This window comes from Parus major, chromosome 5 (assembly GCF_001522545.3).
Source record: "Parus major isolate Abel chromosome 5, Parus_major1.1, whole genome shotgun sequence".
In the NCBI taxonomy this organism is placed as follows: Eukaryota; Metazoa; Chordata; class Aves; order Passeriformes; family Paridae; genus Parus; species Parus major.
Window position 1 is genome coordinate 35,491,543 of NC_031774.1, and position 21,608 is coordinate 35,513,150.

The 21,608-nt window shown below is 35.0% G+C and overlaps 1 protein-coding gene across 4 annotated transcripts in view; it reads left to right on the forward strand.

Moving 5' to 3' along the window:
• The window catches only part of ARHGAP5 (Rho GTPase activating protein 5), a 42,000-nt gene that overhangs the window by 9,719 nt on the left and 10,673 nt on the right, over positions 1–21,608 (forward strand). For 2 of the 4 annotated variants that reach the window (XM_015630632.2, XM_033514862.1), the window contains exons 3-4: positions 9,127–9,274; positions 21,048–21,125. In XM_015630632.2, coding sequence (XP_015486118.1) covers positions 9,127–9,274; positions 21,048–21,125 — 226 coding nt within the window. Of the gene's footprint in view, positions 1–9,126; positions 9,275–9,653; positions 9,720–13,003; positions 13,087–21,047; positions 21,126–21,608 lie in introns of those variants that run through there. The other 2 variants (XR_004497720.1, XM_015630633.3) reach the window with 2 other exon arrangements.

Genomic DNA, 21,608 nt, shown 5'->3' on the forward strand with positions numbered 1-21,608 from the left:
GAGTGATTTCTTTTTAATTCTTTGCTGTCTTCCTGGAGCACTAAAACAATTGCATAAAAAGGAAACTATATGGTAGTTCTACTGACAGCTGCATTTTCCTAGTGTGGGCAAACAGATAATCAAGGTGAAAGTTGTACTACTTTACAGATCTCTACACAAGTAGAATAAAAGGAACAAAAAAGGGAGATAAAGGGAAGATAATAATGTTGCAGTTTACTTGAAAATGTTTCATCTTCATGACTGAGAGTTACTTATTTTTTGACTGGCTGTCTGAAAAGTTATATCATCAACATAGTGTTGTGGGTTCTAGAGGTACATTCTTTATAGTTTAGATTTTAATTTTAGGCCAGCAATCATTGTGTTGGGTATAGTTTAACTATTTATATTTAACTCATAAGTGTTCCTTATGAGTTAAATATTTTCTATCTTGTCTCAAAATAATCTGACCTTTTTAATATTATCTTTTTTAGTATTTTTAAAATGTCACTTTTTTAGCTTAAATCTGATGGTACTTGAATAGCAGAAATAAGTTTTGTTAAAATAGAGCATAGTTAAATTTAACTAATAGATAAAATTCTTCCTGGTATGCAGCTGTGATTTGAATTACACATGACTGATTTAAAGGCCACTAAATTTTCTTAAGGCTTACTCATAAGCATGGATAATGATGTCTTGTGGGTATAAAATCATATGGTTAAAAATACTTTAAAGTTACTCTTCTGGAGAAACTTGAATTTTTAAAAAAACAATAATTTATATACTTTTCATAGAATCATTGAATATCCTGAGTTGAATGAACCCATAAAGATCATTGAGTCCAATTTCTGGACTCCTTTTGCTTGAAATAATCTTTCTACATAGAAATTGAAGTGTAGTTGCATAAACCTACTGTCCCAGCAGTGCTGAGTTGAGAGCAAGTTACTTTGAATTGAATATTTGTGTTAAACTGGGTAGATCTTCTACAGTGGGGCCTTCTCTTCCTGAAATTGTCAGGAAATCTCCTGATGGGTCTACCCAAGCCTCCACTTTTGGTTTTGGCCTGTTGAGAAGAAGCCTAAATTGGAAGTTTCAAGCTGTTTTAATTTTTGTAGTGGATAGGTTTCTTGAAGAGTAGAATTGTTGTAAGTTTTGGTTGGTTGGTTTTGCTTTGGTTTGTGATTTGTTGGTTATGTGAGTTTTTTTTGTGTGTGTGTGAGTTGTATTTTACTCACATGTAGCAAAGCTGCTACTGTTAAATTAGCGAAAACTTTTAATGATCGTGGAAATTATTGTGAGAAAACAAATTAACTTGATAGCTCAAATGTTTGCAAGTTTTCTAAGTGTCTTGGGTTCTCAGTGCCTTTGATAAGTAGTGACTTTTCTGTGTGTTGACTTGCATGAAGTTGAAGTGACAGTAGTTCCAGTTCAAGTGAGTCATTCTAGTTCATTATCTGTTTCTTTGTGTTTTTTAATAGTTAATTTTATTTCACAAAACATGCAGTTTTTTTAGTTTTGGAACATTTTCTGCATGTTTTCCTGTGTTGTTTTGGATGAGCAACTAGCAGTCTTTTATTACAGAAATGCAAAAATTATTCAAATTATATTGTCCTTTTCAGTTGTTTGGTTATTTTGGTAGTTATTTTGGTCTACCACTATTTACAGATTGCTGGGTTTTTTTTGAGAATTTTGACTCTTTAAATGTAAAAGAGGTAAATAGAACTTGTGTATTTCTTTCTGACTATTTCTTAAGTCTCCTATTGATACTTTTTCTGAATTGTTCAGCTCTGTGCAAAGGGAAAATAGGATACATGTGTATCCTGTGTACTTGCTTTAATTATAGTGATTCTGAAATACAGAAGTCTTATGAACAAAATTAATTTGTTTGGAAAAACTTGGATTTTAAAGTCTGAACTCCTAATTGTCTTTTTTAAAGATTGATTGTTTTTTTAAGGCCCAAGTAGGATGTAACATTCCTGATACTCCTTGCAGTTTTGTTGGTTTGAGATGTGGTGTTTCTGGGTGGGTTTGCAGGGTGAGACATGACTATGCTGAAGGTTGCTCATTCTGTCCTGACCTTTTCAGGTCCCCAGTTTTATCCAACTCAGGATAAAATCACATAAAAATATGGTTTTAGGACAGATACAGGGAGGCAGAGAATGGATGTAGAGTAATTGTAGGGTTCAGGTAAAACAACTGAAAGGATAAAGGCAAGAATTGGGTGAGTAGGAAGGAGGAATCAAGAATTGAGAAACAGTAGAGCAGGAACATGAGCTGGTGTAGTTTGGATAACACATGCATATCAAACTTTAGAAATGTGTTGTGGACAGGTGTTATTAAAGGCAGAAGTAAATACTCAGAATTGTACTACTTGATGCTGTTTGGAAGCATAAATTAAAACATTTTAGTGTGGAAAGTATAGCAATGACAAACCTGTGGCAAGCAGGTAACATTACTTGCAAGGTCATGTAATGTTTCTTATTACCAAATGAAACAATTTAAAATTCAGACCAGTTAAGCAAGTGTGCTTTGGTCTGAATTATTTGCCCATTATTTTTGTCCATAGCACTGTGCTAGTATTCTTAGACCTAGTTTCATTATACTGGTAGTCAGAACTGGAAGAGAATCGTCCGTGAGCTCTCCTTTCAATTATCACAAAAATAGTTCCTCTGAAAACTTTTATCTCCCCATTCTTACTACTCTGAAAAACTCATCCAGAGCTTCTATTTCCTCTGTACTGGTAAAGAATCTTGCCATTCCTAGTTTTCACCCTTCCTTATTGTAACCTTTCTCCTGAAATGTTTATTTTTCTGGCCGGTCACCAGATGGTGAAGAGAAAATGGCTACTTCTTGGCCTGAGTTTTCAAAGATTTAAAAAAAATTGAAATCTTCCTCTAAACCTCTGTTTTTGAATGAGGATGACTGAAATAGTGCATAGTATTGCAAGGAATGTCATAACAGTATATCATGTAATCTTAGTGTGTGCTGAGACCTACTAGAAATTACTACCCGACACAATTGTGTGATTGCACCCAACCTTTGCTTAACTGCACTTGCTGTCACCTTAGGTGCCTTTGGCCTGCTCTTGTCCTTGGTGATTTCCAGGTAGTGACTTCACACTGCACAGTGCAGGTGGTTTATTGTACACACACACATGTATAGTACCTGAACATTACAGCATGTGCTACAGGCACATTACAGCACGTAAGTTTTATTAGTTGTGCATTGCAGTCAAGGATTTTTCCATTACTCTACGACTGTCCTTTTTGTTGCTGAATATCATCTTTTTTCTGCTCCTCCAGTTGTCACTGTAGTTTCCTATATGCCATCACTGAGTGCCTTACTAAAGTCCAGATTGGTAAAACCAACAGATGGTAGTTCTATCTTTGCCTCTAGAAAAGAAAAAGTGGGAAAGGCTGAATCAGTATAGTCTAATTTGTGCTACACCCACTTTTATCCTATTTTACTTTATTAGCACATGTCTAAATGTTCTAAAAAATTTATGACATGACTGTGCATGTGTTATTAACAAGTGAACTGTTGAACTTTTTCTGGTGGGGATAAATATGAGGACAAGTAAGGAGGAGGAGAAGAAAGCAAGCAGACTGGCTTGAATCACAGGACTTTTTAGCTACATTCATGTGTAGTTGTGTGTGCACACTGAACTTGAAATATTTCAAGTGCATGTTGTTTGATATTTCAAGTGCATGTTGTGTGCTAATACTTGTTGAACTGTAGTGGCCTATTTTCTTCACCTGCAGAACTTCTTCTGTGAAGTTTCTCTTAGGAAAAAAGCACCTTGTCCTTTCTGCTGTTAAACAAAATAGCAAAAAAAATGCGTTTTGCAGAGTGAATTCTTCCCTATGTTTGCATACTTTCTATGTTTGATTATTTCCTTGATGGTGTTCACAAACTTAGAGGAACTCAGCATGGACTAAAATGTTAAAATATGTCTTTGCCTCAGCTGTTTCTTCTTTGCCAAGTCCTCTCCAGCTGAGATGTGTGCTCATTCATCTCCATGTCTTTATCAAAAACTGGAAGTGGGAATTACAAGTAGATGCTTGTCTCAATCAGAATTTTTAATGTTAAGGTCTAGTGTAAGCATTATTGGTGTTGGTGTACATGAAAGGCAGCAGCCTTGCATGCTGTATCATAAATTATTTTTGTCTTCAGTTTAATTTCATGAGTTGGGAGATAAAAAACCAACAGAAACTGCAGAAAATTTCACGTCAGGAAAGGATGTGAAGGTTGCTAGAGGAAGGGGATCTTGCTGAAGGAAGCCTTCTAATATTTTAGATAGGAGGAACCACTTCAATAACCTTAAAGCTGCAACTGATGCATTTTATGCATTAATATAAAGGCCAAACCACAGTATTCCTTGGCTTTCCATTGTTCTCACTGTGTAAACAAGCCCAATGTAAGTATTTTTTAAAACTATTTGTCAATTATTATTGGATTTATTATTATTACCATGAAATAATAGCAAGTTATTTTTGACCCTTGTTATAATTTAGTAATTCCTTTTTCAGCAGGAAGACTACCTCATGTGGAAACCTGTAGCTATTCCATATAGTGACAATTAATAACCTTATTATTTGTTTTTACAATGGAATTCATGAGTATTAAAACTTTACCCACCTACTTTAGAACTCTTACCTTTGTGAGCACTTTGAGATATCTTCAGTGTCTAATTTAGGCTGTATTTTTTTTCACCTCTTACAGAGAAAGTATAGTTGTTTAGTTTTTTATTCTCCACAACACATTAAGAACAGCAAATATCCTGAGTAAGTGTTTGCAATGGGAAAGGCAAAATCGTATCTTGAATTTTTTAAGTACTTCTGAAAACAAATCCTTCCTAGAGAGATCTTGAAAACAATATAGTAAATTAACTGTTTATTTATAATTCTTTGGCATGCCATTGTTTAGGTTCCTTGGCCAATAGTCAATAGTTTGATTATTCAAGGTCTGATTTTTTTTTATTTTTTTTTTGTGAATGGACTTTCCATCTGTATTGCTAAATTAAATCTGAGAAACAGTGTTGTAAAACATTGTCTTGTAACCCTGTTTGCAGACAACACTCCCTGATTCCAAAGATGTTTGTGAATGACTTCTTTCCATTTTCTTTTATACCAATATTGTTGTAAGAAGCTTTGTACTTTAAATTAATCTGAAAACTTTTCTCAATATTTTGGCAAGAAAAATCCACTAGCATCTTGATGAATTCTCATATCTTTTACTCTTTCTGGAACATGAAGCAGTGTGTTTGTCATCTATTTTTCTATGCTTAAACTTGCTTGCTGCCATTATAATTTCAAAATGAAATTTTATGTTAAAACTATTATGGAAATAGTGTGAGGAACCATAGAACCCATGTGTTTTGATCTCAGTTTTTGTAAGACTATGGTAAACATGTGAGCAATGGGAGATCAACTTGTATTTTTAGTCAGCTGTTCTTGTGTAAATTCAGTGGTTAATTTAGCAAAATACGGTCTACTTCAGACTGGAATGTGCAGTAATTTTTTCTTTTTTTCCTGAGGAGGATAGGAAATATCAGAATCTATACTTTCAGGTTTTGTCTGTTCAAATTTAGCACTCTTAATATGCATATTTAGAGCCATATGCCTTCTTGAGCCTTTGTAGTTTAAAACAGTGTAACAAACTGGAATTCTAAGAATAGCAGAAGGCATGAAGGGAAGGAAGAGCATGTTAAGGACAATGATCTGCATTATTCATATACAGTTTCTGAAGAGCTAGCTATGAATTAGAGATTACAAATACTTTTATTAAGCCTATAAAATGAATGCTGTTCACGGTGCATGGGTTTTTATATTTTACTAGTCCTGAAAATACTGACTTTGCCCTCCATGACCCTAGGGCTGACTGCAGACAAAGCAGGCAGAAAATTTTCTTTGCATCAAAAGTAGTAGCGAAGTCTTTTGGAAGTAGAGAAGTGGCTGAATTTCTTCTTTATTAAGTAAATCCTAGTTCTGGTGGGATGGGAATGAGAGGAAAAAAAGGCCTGTCTTGAACAGAAGGCTTCCTAAAGTAAACAGCCCATCCATAAAGGGGCTTGATAGGATTTTGGCAGTTTTTAGTTTTCTCAGTTAATTTTAAAAGGTTGTCTTTAAGTGCATTGTACTCTCAAGACTCTCAGCTAGCTGAAGTCTTAGCCTAGTTTCTCTCTAGATGATGAGTGCTGCTTGGCTGGTTCCCTAGTACCTGTAGTCAAGATGGTTAAGCTTGAGTATTCTTTACATCTATATTTTTAAAGTTAATGTTTATTTGTAGTAGTATTTCTGGTTTTGAAATCAAGACTTAGATACTTTACCATGCTGGAGTATATGCTTTTATGTTTACCTTGTCTTATGTTGAGGACTTCAGCTAATCTTTTGCAAGATGTACTTTGGTGATTGAAGTACTGCAAAATAAAGCAATTTTGCAAGTAAATGCAATACAAGGCAAGTTTGGAATTCTCAGAGTTAAAATGCTTTCCTGCCAAAATATATAAGGATCAGTTGGAGGTTTGGCATTAACCTTTGTTAGGGTATGAGGAGAAGTTGTCTTTGGCAAGAAGCAAGTGGTGAAACCCATGCTGAAAGCTCAACATAAGTGCAGCAATCAATTATACAAAGGCCCACAGATCTCTAGGAAAACTTAAGGATTTCAACGTTATGGTCTTGGGCTTGTGTTTTAATTACTAAAATGAAAACAGTGGTATGTGAACAATGAGCATTTTGCTCAGCTTAAGTAACAAAACTTTTGTGCTGGTTCTTGTGTTCTTTAACTTTGTTTGTCCTTTTTTATGATGATATAGGAGAAACATACAAAATTTGTTTTGGCTGTGGCTAGATTAGTACTTGCTGCATGCAGTATTATATGACTGCTGTATTGTGGGGCATAGGTGTATTGGGGAGAATGATTGAACTAAAAATACCTGGGGCAGAACCATAATATCTCTGTCAAGATCTAGGAATTTTGAAATGGTTCACTTTTCTCAGATGCTGTTTAACTAAATTAATAATTTAATGTTTAACAGTTTCTTTATTGTTTCATTAGAGATATTTTAAAAGTTAATTTTACATGCAAAAAAATATGGTAGTCTTTATCTTGACTAGCAAATCTAAAAGTTCTATTCTCTGTGTGATGGATCAGAAAAAAATGCTGTTTTCTCAGAGTGGGGAGCAGCAATTAAAGAAAAGCTTTCACTAAGACTTACTTTTGTTAGAAATAATATCCATATTTTTTTCCCTGAAGTCAGTTGGTCTTTTGGCAAAGATTGGGTCTTTTGCATAGAACACCTTTTTGTTCAGAACAAGTTCTTCACTTACGAAATCTAGACCAACAACTTCATGAAAGTATGGATGTCTAAAATCAGGAAATAGCATGTTGGTTTTTCTTAAAGCCTTAAAGTTTTGTTTTTAATATACAGGAGTATTTTTTGTAAAGATCATGTAGATAGTGTTACTTGCAGAAGGATTTGATTTAAGCTGTCAGTGGAGAGTTTATGCACTCACATACCGCAAAAGAAAGGAAAATAATGAGACAGGTATTTTACTAAATAGTGGACAGGAGAGATGCAAAATACATAATGATACATAAGGAGAAATAGGTGATAAACTTATTGTTGTAACTGTATTGTGAAGTTGTAATTTCATGTTTATGGAATAGTCCTGCAGTGAACATCTCTTCTATTCTGCCTTTAGGTTAGTTTGCAAAGGACTTCAGAGTTGGGGTTTTCTCTTTCCTATTTCTCTTTATTATTTTATTCTTTATGCTCCATTAAATTTTTTAGACAAATTCTCACTCTCCAAATTGGGGATTAAACTGTTTTCAGGTAAAGAGTTTATCTAAGAAACATTTCTGCTTTTTTCTATGTGCATAATATCAAATGTGATATGGCAGCCCCTTGCAACCTGTCTTCTAAAAGCAGGACAATTATTAGAAAAAAGCATTCTTTACTCCAGCTTTGTAGCTATGTCTGATATTTCATACTATGTCCAGGTATTCCACACAGATAATATTTGCAATTTTCATAAAATTTCTGTAGAGTCCTAGTTTATTATTCCATATACCTGTCTGCTTTCCAAGAGAGACACAGGGACTTTTTCTGTCTTCATGATCTTAAATACACAGTCTTGAGTATATCTTGCTTCATGTATTCTGTGATGGTGGAGATGTGTACTGAACACCTTTTGGAAAAAAAAAATGGAATTGTTTTTCCTTTCTTTACTGCCTTAATATATGTATCTAAAATGATCTTTCATTTGACATTTGACAAAGATGTTTTCACTGAGTTTTATACATTGTTTTCCTTCAGCTTGGCCCTTTCAGCTGTTGATCAGCTGAACTGGATGCTGCCTAAATAAATATTTTTGATGTAATTTATGTTTTCATCAGTATTCAGAGACGAATTATGAATTACAGTATCTGATACAGTATAATTCTTGTAATCATCCAAGGCTGATTTATCAGTTCCACTGATAAAAGTCCTTCTCAGTGAAAAAACAAACAAACAAAAAACCAGGAAAATTCCATATGAAACTCACCATCTTTGATTTGATTTGATCCTTTTGGCTAAGATCCTGTGCCAGTAACAAAGCATTCATGCTTGGTATGAGTGCCTGGAACTGTAACTTCAAGTTTTGATTGCTTGTTAGTCATTCTCCATCCTTACACAGTTGCATTATAAAGATTATTTAGTATCTTTAAATATATGCAGAGGACACCAACTTTGTTTTGGTGATATGACACCACAATTTTATCCTGACAATTTCTAAAGAAGTGGTTCAGATGTGGTTTGTGTGAGCAGTGCTAAAAATCTCTATACAAATCAAAGCACTCAAAACAAGTGGTGTCTTTACTTCTGTTCCTGTGGTCTTTCAATTACTGTTATATTGGATAATCCTGTTCCTAACATAATACAAAAAGGATCAAAACTTTTAGAAGTTGAGGGATTTTTATCTAATAATACTTTATAGTAAAGTACTTTATAATTTTAAAAGTGCATTTAATTTTTATTCATTCAATTTGCTGTAGAGGAATTTTAATGTCTGATAGATGTATGATGCAGTTGTGTTTACTGAATGATTGAAATATTAATTGGTTAAAATGTTGCTTGAATATTACTTAAATAACTCTGTTTTGTTGTAGCCGAAAAAGAAAACTAAGACATTCAATCCTCCAATCCGTAGAAACTGGGAAAGTAATTACTTTGGGATGCCCCTACAAGATTTGGTTACACCTGAGAAACCAATACCTCTGTTTGTTGAAAAATGTGTGCAATTCATTGAAGATACAGGTAAGATAGGAGGACTGTTAGAGGAAAGACTTTCCCATTTTGCATAATGACTAAAGTCTTTCATTTCCTGTTTTAAAGTACTTTTAAAATTTTATCATAGAAATAAGTAATTGTGGGCGTGGCACATTTAAAAATTAGAATGTGTTTTCTGAATTTTATGCTTAATATGTGACGATTTTTTTACTTCATTTATACAAATACGTAATTGCTTTTTGACAAATGTCTGAAGTTTAACAGGTTCCCTGTAATTTAAAAAACTTGTATCACTTTCTAATGCCAAATGATGTGTAACCCAGTGGCAGGCCAGTCTTACATGTTTCACTGTTGCATTTTATTTCATGTGTTTAAAAGTTCTGAAATCCACCTTTTCCAATTACAGAAAACAAAAATTTGAAATGGCTTCTGTCTTGGTATGATTAGTCAGCTTGCTTTCTTGATTTTGAAGGTAAACCAACTTGTTTCAGAGACAGAAACACTTATTTTCTAAATATTGTTTAATTCTCCATGAAAAAGGTTAAGCTATTTAAGATGTAGTTTCCCAGTTTAATATAAAATATTAACATATATATATGTTTACACTAGAGTTAAATTTCAGAGTATGGTTTTCTCTCTCTCTCCCTGGCTTCCTGGTTGTGTGTTCCCACTTTCAGCCTATTTACTGTGTGACCATGAGGCAAGTAGGATGATTTTGCTGGTCAAACAGAAGACTACGGTTAGGAGTGGGGATTTGTGAGGTTTGGGAGTGCTCTGTGGTTGGGTTTTGTTTGGAGTTTTGGGGGGATTTTTTTGTTTGTTTTTAAAGAGTGTGAGCACTAGTTTTCAGTTAGTGTGTAGATCCTGTTTGCTGTGAAGTTTTATAAATGATATATTGCTCTATTTGAAGTAGATGACAGTGTGACTGAGCTGAAACATATGCAGGACCATCTTTTGATGTGTGTCTGCTATGAGATGTTGTTTACTGCAAAGTAAAACAGCATCATTTTCTAAATTGCTTTAATCTCTAATACAATTTTGGTTGTAAGGTGATAGTAGCAGTTGTAGCAAGAGTAACGCTGAAGGATTTTCTTATAGTAAAATTCAGATTTTGCTGCCATCTATAAGAACAGTGTTTCCAAAATGATTACCACAGGTAGTAAGCCTAATAGCTGTTTTTGATGACTTAGATAGTGCATTATTGCAATAAAAAAATTAGGTGAAACCTCAGGCACTGATCTTTTTGTAGTCAGAGATCTTAATATGGATCTGTCTTTACCCTTTACTTTCCATGGATTAAAGGTAAGAGCTGTATTTTCTGCCCTCTTGCTTTGCTTTTTCCACCTCACCCAGTTAAAAATGGGAAAGAAGGAAGAAGGGCAAGGAATAATAGTGGTCTAGGCAGTTCAATATATATGTTGTGTTTGCTGTTTTCTGTAGCATAAAAAAACCCAACCCAAAACAAACTATGTAATTTATAGGTGAGTCACTGTCCTTGGTATTATTTAAGAGTGTCTACATACAGCTGCTATGCATAGCTATCTAAAACAGATATTAACTGGTATTGAAGACCAATTTCAAGAGTTTGTAGAATCCAGCAATAACTTAATTTGAGCATGTGTCACTTTTACTTTCAAACAACAAATTTATAAGTCCAGTTCTAAAAGTTCTAATTGCTTATAAGTATTGTTGTCTTTGTGGTAAACTTTCAAAAAAAAGGTATTTCTCTGAAAGAATTTTCACCAGCTTGTGGAGTGACAGAGAGAGCTCTAATAGCGTGGGAACATTATTTGTTGTCTCTTTTCCCCTCGTAATTGTCAAGCCATGTGACCAGCTTAGCACATCTCTTCTCTTCTCATGATCTGTCTCAGAAAAATAAGATGCTGGGTTAAGCTGCTGTGTGCTCAAAATGTAGGGTCTCCTCAAAAGCGGTGACTCAGAAGGCACAACTTTCCTGTTAGCTGTGCAAATGTTAGTCCATCTTGGAATGCTACTGTACAAATGGAGAATTTTAATTCTGGCCATAAATGTAAGCTGGACAAACATTGTGCCATCTGTGTAGTTTGTGACTGTGAAGACACTAGGTGTCTTCCTAGTTTTGTTAAGCATTTAGAGCAAAACCTCTGCTTTTGAGCGGTATTACAGTTTTCTTTCTCCTATTCTGGATTCTATGTAAGTAGCTTTGGTGTTGTTTTCAGCTTCCATACTTGGCTGTGGGAGTTTTATTTCTGGTGTGTATTAGTTTTATATTGTAAATATAAATATAAATACCTACATGCTGTAGGTATTTGAGTTTCAAGCAGGGCTCTGATAGAATATATTTTTTGCCTTTGAGAGAAAAGAATGTTTGCTTGCATTGCCTTCAAATCCTGTGCTGAGATAGACTCGCATCACTGACTTTGGGACTGTCTGAGAAAATTCCACAAATGCAGTTTTGGAGATTCTCAGTCTGCACAAGGCAAGTCAGGGCCTATTGGCTCCAGGCTGGAGTTCAGGATAGTACCATTCCTATATGATAAATCTGCTTGGCCCTGGGGAGTCATTCAGTACTCATCTGTCTCTTGGCAAGTCAGCCTGCTGTCAGTTTGAACTGCACTGAATATCAGTGTTCATTATCATTGTTTTTTTAATCAAGAAGTGCAGTCTTTTCCAACTCAGCTAATCCATATATTTCTCTTACAGAGCATATAATTGTTTAGCTTTTCCTATTCAGGTACTTTCATGGTGTTCAGCTTCTTCCTATGTAATTTGGATTGTGGTTGAATTTGTGAAGATGTGATTAATCTCAATTTGAAGGGCAAATCTTAATTTTTAATGTTTCCTCTTTCTGTCTCATGAAATTAAGGCAATGCTTTGTACCCACTCATCTAAATTTTGAGTGAGGCTAAAAAGGATACAGTGTGAAAAACATTTTTCTCTATTTCAGATGCCTAGATGAGACAATAGTACCTTAAAGTGTCTTTGAAGATTCTCAGTCCACCATAAGCTGTAAAGAATTGAGCATATGCAGAAAATACCATCAGATTTTTTGTTTTACCATAGTGTTCTGGAATATCCTCACCAAAAAAAAAAAGTGTGTATCAGTAGAAGAGAGGCAGTTTGGAAAAACTAAAGTAAATTCAGGAGCTTGAAAGTTCTAGCCTTTTATAAATTGACAGATTTTTTTGTTCTGAAGAAGCCATGTTGTTTCTGTCAAGGTAAAGGTTGATCTGGTAAAGATAAGGGATCCTAAGTCTGTGCCTATAGGAGAAGGGTATTGTCTCTGTGTTCCTCTTTAGTATTTTTCAGCAAAAAGCTTTATTCTAAACCGGGTTAGCTTTATGAAGCCAACCAATTTTTGAAATTCAATACAGAGCTTGAATCCCCCTTGTAATCTTTTTAGTAGTGTTGGAAGCAGAAACTGGGGCCCAATTAACTCAGGTTAATACCTGATTAGATCTAAAGCTGGTAAGGTGTAAATATGTGTTAGAACCTCCATTTCACAGCAGTCTGCACTGTCACTGGTACTGAGAGTATGAATAAGTAATAGCACATAATACTTGGTTTTATTGAAATCTATTGATTAAAAACAAATCATAATACCATATGAGAACATCTTAAATTTTATACCACTGTCACTTCTGAATAAGAAAGGAGGGAAGATTTACTAAATATTGTAAACAGCTTTGCTTCTGTGTTTCTACATTGTCCGTGATTATAGGAAAGCCTTTTTTCTATCCAAGCCTTTAATTTTTGAATTCATTGTAATTATAACAGGATGAGTAATATTTTGGTGGGTTGTCAGAGCTCTTTCTTGGTTCACTGAACAAGATGATCAAAAGATTTTTATTTTTTTCCAGGTAAGTAACTTGCCAATAGTGAATTACCAAGTTTTCCACTAAACATCTTGGTATAAATATATAATTTATTAAAGGAAATTGATTTTTGGTAAAGATATTGTGATCTCTAACCTTTTACAGACTATATGGACACTTTCCTGTCACTAGTAACATGTATGATATTTTTGTGCTTTTACCTTTGTCGCATCCTTTGGAAATCGCTTTGTAACTTGCCCATGGGAGCAGCTATTCCAATTGACATTAGTAGCTATTTTTGGTTATGGGCTTCCATAAGTTAAGATGATACAGTTGTTCTGGTCTGTTTTTTTGCTTTCTCCTGATAGACTGAAGAGAACTTCATTTTGTTGCATCATTTGAAATAAACTTTGAAACTGTTCTGGTTTTCTGTAAACTAGATTTATGTATTTGGCCGGGAAACCAGAGTTTTGATTTTCAAGAAAATTGTAGTGGCTGTTTTTGTATAGAAGTAATGGTGCTATGCTAAGATATGGTAGAAAAAAGATTACCTGCTATTTTTAAATAAAAAAATCCAATGTAGACCATTACCTTTTTTAATACAACTCATTTTTTTTTAAATATGGGTAGCAGAATTGAGATACTTTTTGAAACTAAACTGCTTAGCTGTATGAATGGCATGAATTCTGTGTTTCTCTGAGAATTGCCATGGCGAGAATAAGGCAGATATTCAGTACTCCGGGAGATAGGAACGTATTTCTGAAGGCTAATTTAATGTCTTCAACAAAATATTGATATGGTTTGAGTTTTGTATTTCAGTATAATGGAAAAATATTTATTGAATGTCCAATTGGAAGTGTAAAAAGTATACATGTTTATGCCAACTTTGTAGCTTGAGTGTTTCTTTGGTAATATTTTTATGTGGTTATACACACCTCAAATTCAGTGATGAGCTATTCCATGGACTATTTGTGTACTATTCAACAACCTACTGTTGTTGATTTTTAAGTTTTCCCAAACTTCAAATAATTCAGGCAAGATGACTTGGGCTTACTGGTACTATTAGCTTATGAGGGTTTTTTAATATTTCAGTATTTTTTTGTGTTTTGGGTTTACTGTTTGTATTCGTGCATGTATTAGTGAAAAGTTTGATATACGTTACATTTAATTTTGTTTTACCAAGGAGGTAGACATCAAATTAATATTACAAATACGAGCAGTTTTGCCATTGAGTGCATATAGTTCTTGATGATATTCAACTTTAACATCAGTATTTTAATGTTTTTTTTTCTCTGAGCTTTCAAATGTTTTTAATTTGTAATAGAATATTGCTATCCATGTACTTCATTGACCAGATTATAAATTTCAGATTCCATACTTCATAAAAAACTGATAACATTAATAGAGTGTTAGTTGTACATGAAATAATTTAGCAAAGAGAAGCTTTTTAGAATAATTTGTGTTTTAGTAATTTAGTTACTCAGTTTATGCGAGACAGGGAATGGAATAAAGGCAGAAGAAAGATTTTGACAGAGCTAAATGTCACTATCTCACATGGTTCCTATGGAGAGCTGTAAGAGAAATTAAAAATTGTGTACTTGGTATATATACAATAATTACTACTTTTAATATTGAAACCATTTTTGTAATGCAGCTAAATTTACAGTTTTGGAGGTAATTAAACTAAAATAATATTGCTGCCTTCAAATACCCTGGCTTACACCATGAATCTGCTGTGAGGCTGGATTTTTACACTGACAGTATAGATAAAGCAAAGTTTGTCTCCAGAGAATGAGGTTTGGTAGAAATCGACAAAGAAAATGAGTCAGTAGTGCTTGTTGTGGTAAAAGAGTTAGGTAAATCATTGAAATATATTCCTAGTGGCTGAAAACTCCAGAAATTCAAGATTGATTACCTCCCCTTTTATTCAAGGGGCTTGGAGAGCTAGAAGGTTTTAGGAACTTGTTGTGTTGGTCAGAGAGAACAGAACCAGACACCCCCTTGACCTGATGTATATGGTTCTGTCACTTCATTTTGGACACTTGTCAGGTGTCTCTGAATCAGTGGAGTTCAGTGTTTTGAAACGCTGTATCAGCAAAAATGGTAGAAATCCTGCTGTGTAGTATTACAGCTGGTTAGTTAAGAGTCATATGTGCCAAAACAAGTGCAAGGCAGGGAGCAGGAGCAAGGGGAGGACAGAAACAGTGATTGGTGAGGCAGGGAGTGAAACCATCATTTTCAGTCATATTGTTAAGTTGACTCAACTGGCCCTGAAGCTTTATGTTCAGCAAAAAATGCACACAGGCCATGACTCTGTTACTCTTGATTCTGGTTTAAATAACTCTACAACATATTTTGTATCTGAGTGATTCTAGAGTGGGTGGTGTGGTTAATGGATTTAAGACCAGGGTTTCTGCTCAAGGGAACGTAGCCAAGCTGGAGGAATGGGATTGTAGGAACCTGAAGGAAATCAGTGAGGACAGATGCCAGGCCTTTCAGCTAGAATTGCAAGAACTAAACCCCTGCAGTAGTACATGCTGACTGGGTCCATATCAGTGCTGATGAAAAGGATCTTGTGGTTGTGGTGGGGAATAGGCTGATCATGCCTTCTGGATTGGACTGTCCCAGTAGAAGGGGCAGACACTACAGCAGCAGAAGTGGTTACTAATTTTTGCTCTACACTTGTTGGACATAAAAGGTGTTGACAAACTTGAGTCTAGCAAAAGAGGGTCAGGGGCTGGAGTTCCTAAGATGTTGGTTTATTCACCTTGGAGAGAAAGAGGCTGGGGAGGTTACCCAGAGGCATCTTCCCATGCCTATGAGGAGGTTACTGACCAGGTGCAGCCTGGCTAAAGAACTGAAGTATGTTGTCATTAACATAGGAGGTTCTGATTAGAAAGAGGGGGAATACTTTTACTCTGAAGGTTATTAAAGCACTGGTTCAGGTTAGCAAGATTGTGGGGTATGTGAGATATTAAAGGGATATTTAGATAAGCATCCAAATCTGATTTCAGTGTTGACTGTTGTTTGAGCAGAAGGTTGCACTAGATGATCTCCTGAGAATTCCTTCTGTGATCACTTCAAAATTGACATAGAATAGGTTTCAGTAGTTAGGAAACTGTACACCAGTTTGTGTCTTGTTACTTTGGAATTAATCAACAGAAAGGAAGCAAGCTCAAGAGGGTAGAACAGGCATCATTGCTCCTAATGGAAGACTGACTACCAGACAGGGGAGGAGCTCATGCATTAATTTAGAAGTGTGTGAGAATCACTGAAAACTGTGAACAAATATGTTTTGAAATACTCATAAAACACATGTTGTGCACTTGAGTTGTATTGCTAATGAGGTATCTCTTCAAAGGAAGCATCATGGGAATAATATAAAGAATTTCTAAACAACATAGATGGGACCAAGATGCCAGGGTATGATAGTTCTGCTGCTTCACTTACTCCCTCAGCATTCTCCAGACCTAAAGTGACCAAACAGCTATATGCCTGGAAAACAACAATGCTTCAGTTGTCACCTATTTTTAATAAAGCAAAGAATGCACCTACCTGCTCCCAGGCATGTTCATAATGTCATATTAATTGTAGTTTTGTATTCTTTTTTTGAAATGGGTATGCCATAAAATATGGGCTTGAGTGGCACTTCATAAAATGACTGAGACCTTGTTTAATAATCAGTTAGTGAAATTATAGAAATGTTAATTCAGCTTTGGAGTGCTTCCTATTATAAGGGTCTTTCTAAAAGTACTGCTTAATTCCTTACACCGCTCAATATTTATTGAACATTTCAATATGCTATAGATTATTTTATTACAAGAAGCAGTAAGACACTTATTTTTGGTTCTGGTTTTCAGTGCATGAATTAAATGTCATGGGACTTTAAATGTCAGTGTTAATAAGGACACATTAAATATGTTTTATGTAGGTAAAGTTGGTGTGAGATTCTTACTTAGAGTTTGACTTCTTTGCTCAGTCATTATATGCATTCTAGGTGTACATAGAAATTACTAGTTAGGACCAGCAAATTGGTGGTTCATTTAGTCTTATGTTATAGAGGAGGGGTTGAAAAGAGGTACACCAGATGAGTCCATGGAATAAAAGTAGAGAAATATACAGATCACCAAATTAATCACAAAGATTAAGTGTGGGAATGATAGTCTCAGCTACTGTAGTGGAGAATGAGTCCTGAAAAGTTCCATCGGCCACTGTAGAGGAAGGAATTGAACTGGGAGAGAGACAGACTTGCTGTAATTGTGGCACTTATTCAGAAACACAGGCAGAACATGGTAGCAGAGTCTGGCTATGGATGTTGTTAGCAGACACTCTATGACTTTTCAGCAGTCTAAATGTTAGTATAGCTGTTGTCACTTGGGAAAAGGCTTTGAAATTATCATAGACACCTCTCTGAAAACTTTAACTCTGTTCTTGCTATCAAGCAAGCAAAAAAAAAAGTGTTATGGAGGAAGAAAATTCATGCTATTACATAATGCCATGCTATACACAGCATTTTGATACTGGTAGCAATTTGGTTCAGCCTTTCTCAGAATAGAAAGAATTGGAAAATATAATACATACGGGAGTAATAGTAATTCTTGGATAAAGATACACCAAACTGATTAGCTTAGACTATTTCTGAGGAAGAAAAATGACATAAATTTAAAAAACTGGCACTGGGAACATGTAGGGAAGTTATTAGTTCTTGTTGAGAAACAAAATTATGCAAACTTCAAATACTGAGCATAAACTCAGTGTGCTTGCTAATGTACATTCTGGAATGAAAAAACTGCATTCACCATGATGTGAAGAATACAAGTAAATTACTTGAAGGTGTTTGGGTGAATTAGTGAAGGATAAATCCCCATGTGGCTATTACAACACCTTATGCAAAAGCCTATGTCAGCCACCATCTGCAGAAAGCTGGGAGGGTATACCACAAAAAGATTGTTTGTAGGTTTTGGTTTTTTTCTCTCCTTTCTATATCTCTCCTCAAGCATATACTAGATAGTGTAGTATATGGAAAATGGATATTATAGCAGGTAAATTTTGGTCTTCCCTTCTGCTGAAGTTAGTGTCTTCCATGGAGGAACCAAGAGTTGTGAAAATCTCTTGGAGCCTAAGAATGGAAGTGTCCTACAGACTGATTATAGGTGCATATAGGTGCAGATCCGCCTTGCTCGCTTTCTCTGAAATCCTTTGAACCCCATGTGATGAAGTTCCAGTTAGATGGGATGGAGCCTTGGTCCCTACTGTCAGCACAGGAGAAGGTGCAAGAGGCTTTATTAGGCTCTAGGAGGTACTTTGAGAAAAGAGTAGTCTAGGCAAAGGGGATGTGCACGCTCTTCAAATAAATACAGATTATGGTGATGTGACATAAACAGGATCTAGTTATTTAAACCTAGAGACGTTGTAAAGCGAGCAGGACAGAGAAGCAAATAAATAAAATGATTCTAACGTATAATATTACAGCAGCAGTTGTGTTTGGTAAGGATATGTTGAAAATTACAACTGGACCAGAATGCAAGGAGAGTAAGAACATTAAAAAAAAGTTTTGAAAAATCAAGAGCCTTTTCAATGGAGGAATCACATTTTTAAAAAGCTGTCCGAAAAAATAAATGTTGAGCGCTCTCTATTTCTCCCTCTTTTCTTAGAGATATATATTATACATATGCAAGAAGTTTAAAAGCTAAAACTAGTGAACCACAGGTACTGTAGTGAACTACAGTGTCTGATATTTGATGGAAGATCTTGATGTAAGAAGCATCGGAGAGACCTGGTTGCATAAGAAAAAGCAACAGAGAATTGGAGTATTACATAAAGAATTCTTTCAGACTTCTAGCTGTGTGTATACTCAGATCAAACAGATTAAACTTGTCTCCTTCTGTGCCTTAGAGAAAGTGTAATGACAATTGGCCATTTCATGAAGCACGACTTTCTAAAATATACACAAACAAGAAAAAATTTGTTGAGGAACTCAGGAGACAAATTTAGTTAGCTTAATACAGAAGTGCAGCACTTGACTATTTCTTGAAGATGCCTAAATTAAGTAGGCATTTCCTTCTTTAACCTGGAAATTTTCAGAAGTACTGTAAGTTGTCTTTCTTTGTTTCTTAGAGCTGTAGCATAGATACCACACTAGAGCATATGTCTCCAGAGCAGCCAGTTGAAGTATTCAAGGTTTATACACTCCTACTAAACAGTGAGTGGGTCAGTCCTCTCAGAAACTGCTGTAGCAGCACATGCAGTTTCTTTTGTGCAGAAAGACATTGAATAGTAATTGGATAAAACAAAGACTATCCTGAGGCTGTAGGGTCTCCAGCAGAGAATTCTCTCATACTAGACAAAGAGAATCTTGATCTAGCTTGTTCTTATCTACCAGTGGTCTTCTGTATTTATTTACAGCTTCTGGAAGAGGAATATAAAGTGCTTCTGGCTGTGATCACATGTAACACATTTGGGGCACTTTTTTTGAAGGCAGGCTTGAAACTCCTTTCAAGGTGTGGAAATCACTGAATCATTGAAACTGCTTTTTGCCCTGTGCCCACCAAATTTTATCTCCTTGTGGTGTTGATGGATATCAGTAGACAAGGCTCAGGTTTTTTGAAGGGACTGTTCAGGTGTATATTTACAAGAGGAAAACTCTTGGCTATGGAATTGGAAAGCTAAATGATGGATATGAAAATTTATTGAAGAAATCCTTATTAAAATATCCTTGATGCAGCCAGTAAAGAGACGTGTTTTGTTGTTGAGACATTAAGAAGGAAATAATCCTTCTGAACCAGTCAAGTGTTTTCTGTGCTTTGAATGCTGTAATAGGATTCTTAATGTTTCTTGGTAACTTAAAGGACACATTTGGTGGATAATAGTGGGACAGAGCAGTTAAGTATTGATATGATGATCTAAAACGCATTCAGTTATTGACCTATGATGGCAAAAGGCCAAGAGATTTCATTAAGCAGTGAAGCCTGGGAATATTTAATAAACCCATGTAGTGTTACAGACATCTAATATATAGATAATTTTGCACCCATAAAGGTAACTTGAAGAATTAAGGATCTAAAAATTGTTTATATTCCTTAATAGGTTCTAAATTAAAGAAGGAAAATATCTTGGGTAATGATGTGATTATTAGGATGGACTCCTTTCATTCAATGAGTAGCTGTGGGCAGAAAATGATAGCAGTGTGGTAGGAAGCATGATCACTGGAATGGAGTGTGCAAGTGCGTGTATGTGATAATTAAGGTGTACTGTTCAATGTTCACCTTGAAATACTGATGGAATTACCATGACTGTAACGCGGTAAAACAAACTAATAATGAGAAGCTTGAGGAATGTTGCTTCCTAACACCTTTCTCTTTTCTCCCTTTTCCCCCATCCCTTAAAGAAAGACTTGTAAATGATGTGATAATATACTTTAGATAAGAAGTGAAGAGAAATGGATTCAAAGATTATAAAATATAAATTGTTAAAGATTAAGTTATTATCATATACAAAATTGTGTTACACAGTGAAATAAAAAGATGAGGATTCTGTTATTACAAATGCTTGTTTTGATGTTTTTTTTCCCCTGCAGAGTATTTTTAGTATGCTGTTGTTTGCCACAGTAAGTTGTTAAGCCCAAACTGTGAAGACGGTTTTTAAAAACATAAATGTGGGTACCACAGAATTTGGGTTTTTGATTATTAAAAAAACAGTGCAAATAACAACAGTCTTAATAGAGATTAGTAAGGGAATTTTTCAGCAAATATCTGCATCAGAGTCTTGTTATCTTACAATGTCATTTCCTCTGATGGATGTTAAATGGAATAGTGGACTCAATAGACAACTGACATTTTGTGTTTTTCTAGTCCTGTATTGCTGTAATGGTTAACGTGTTAACTTTTTAGGCCCTTAAGAAATGTATTCCTACTTTTCATTTCTGAATTAGTAGTTATAACTGGTTCTGCTCTGCTTTATAGTATATAAACTTGTTTTTTAATATTTGTTTTTCCTCCTCTTCTAAGGATTATGTACTGAAGGCCTGTACCGTGTTAGTGGGAATAAAACAGATCAAGACAACATTCAAAAACAGTTTGATCAAGGTAATCAGATTTTGTTATTTAAAGCCAGAACACAACATGAATTCTCTGTAGATTTATCACAGTGTGATATAAAAGGATTGCACTTTCAAACCAACTTCCGTAGCACTGTGTCCGTAGTGCTCTGGTGGGTTGTTTTGGTATAGTCCACGTTATTACCAGTGAAGCTCCAAGGGTGGGAGGGGAATCTTGTTGCAGCTGGCTTAAGCACTCTTAAAATATTATCTAGGTGGCATTTGAAGGTTTGAAAGAGTTTAAGTGTAGTTTTAGCTGCTCCTTGTGTTAACAGTTCATCAGTCCTAGGCATTAAGGCATTCCCTTCTGCTTCTTATGCCCCATAAATAGTAATTCTTGGTACTGTAGTAAAAGCTCTCTTGAATAATGTGCATTAACAATTAAGTCTGAATAATTTCTAACATAGCCTTTGTCATTGTAGAACATAATGAAATGTGATTGGTAGTTTAAGCTGCTCACTTTGATGTGTTT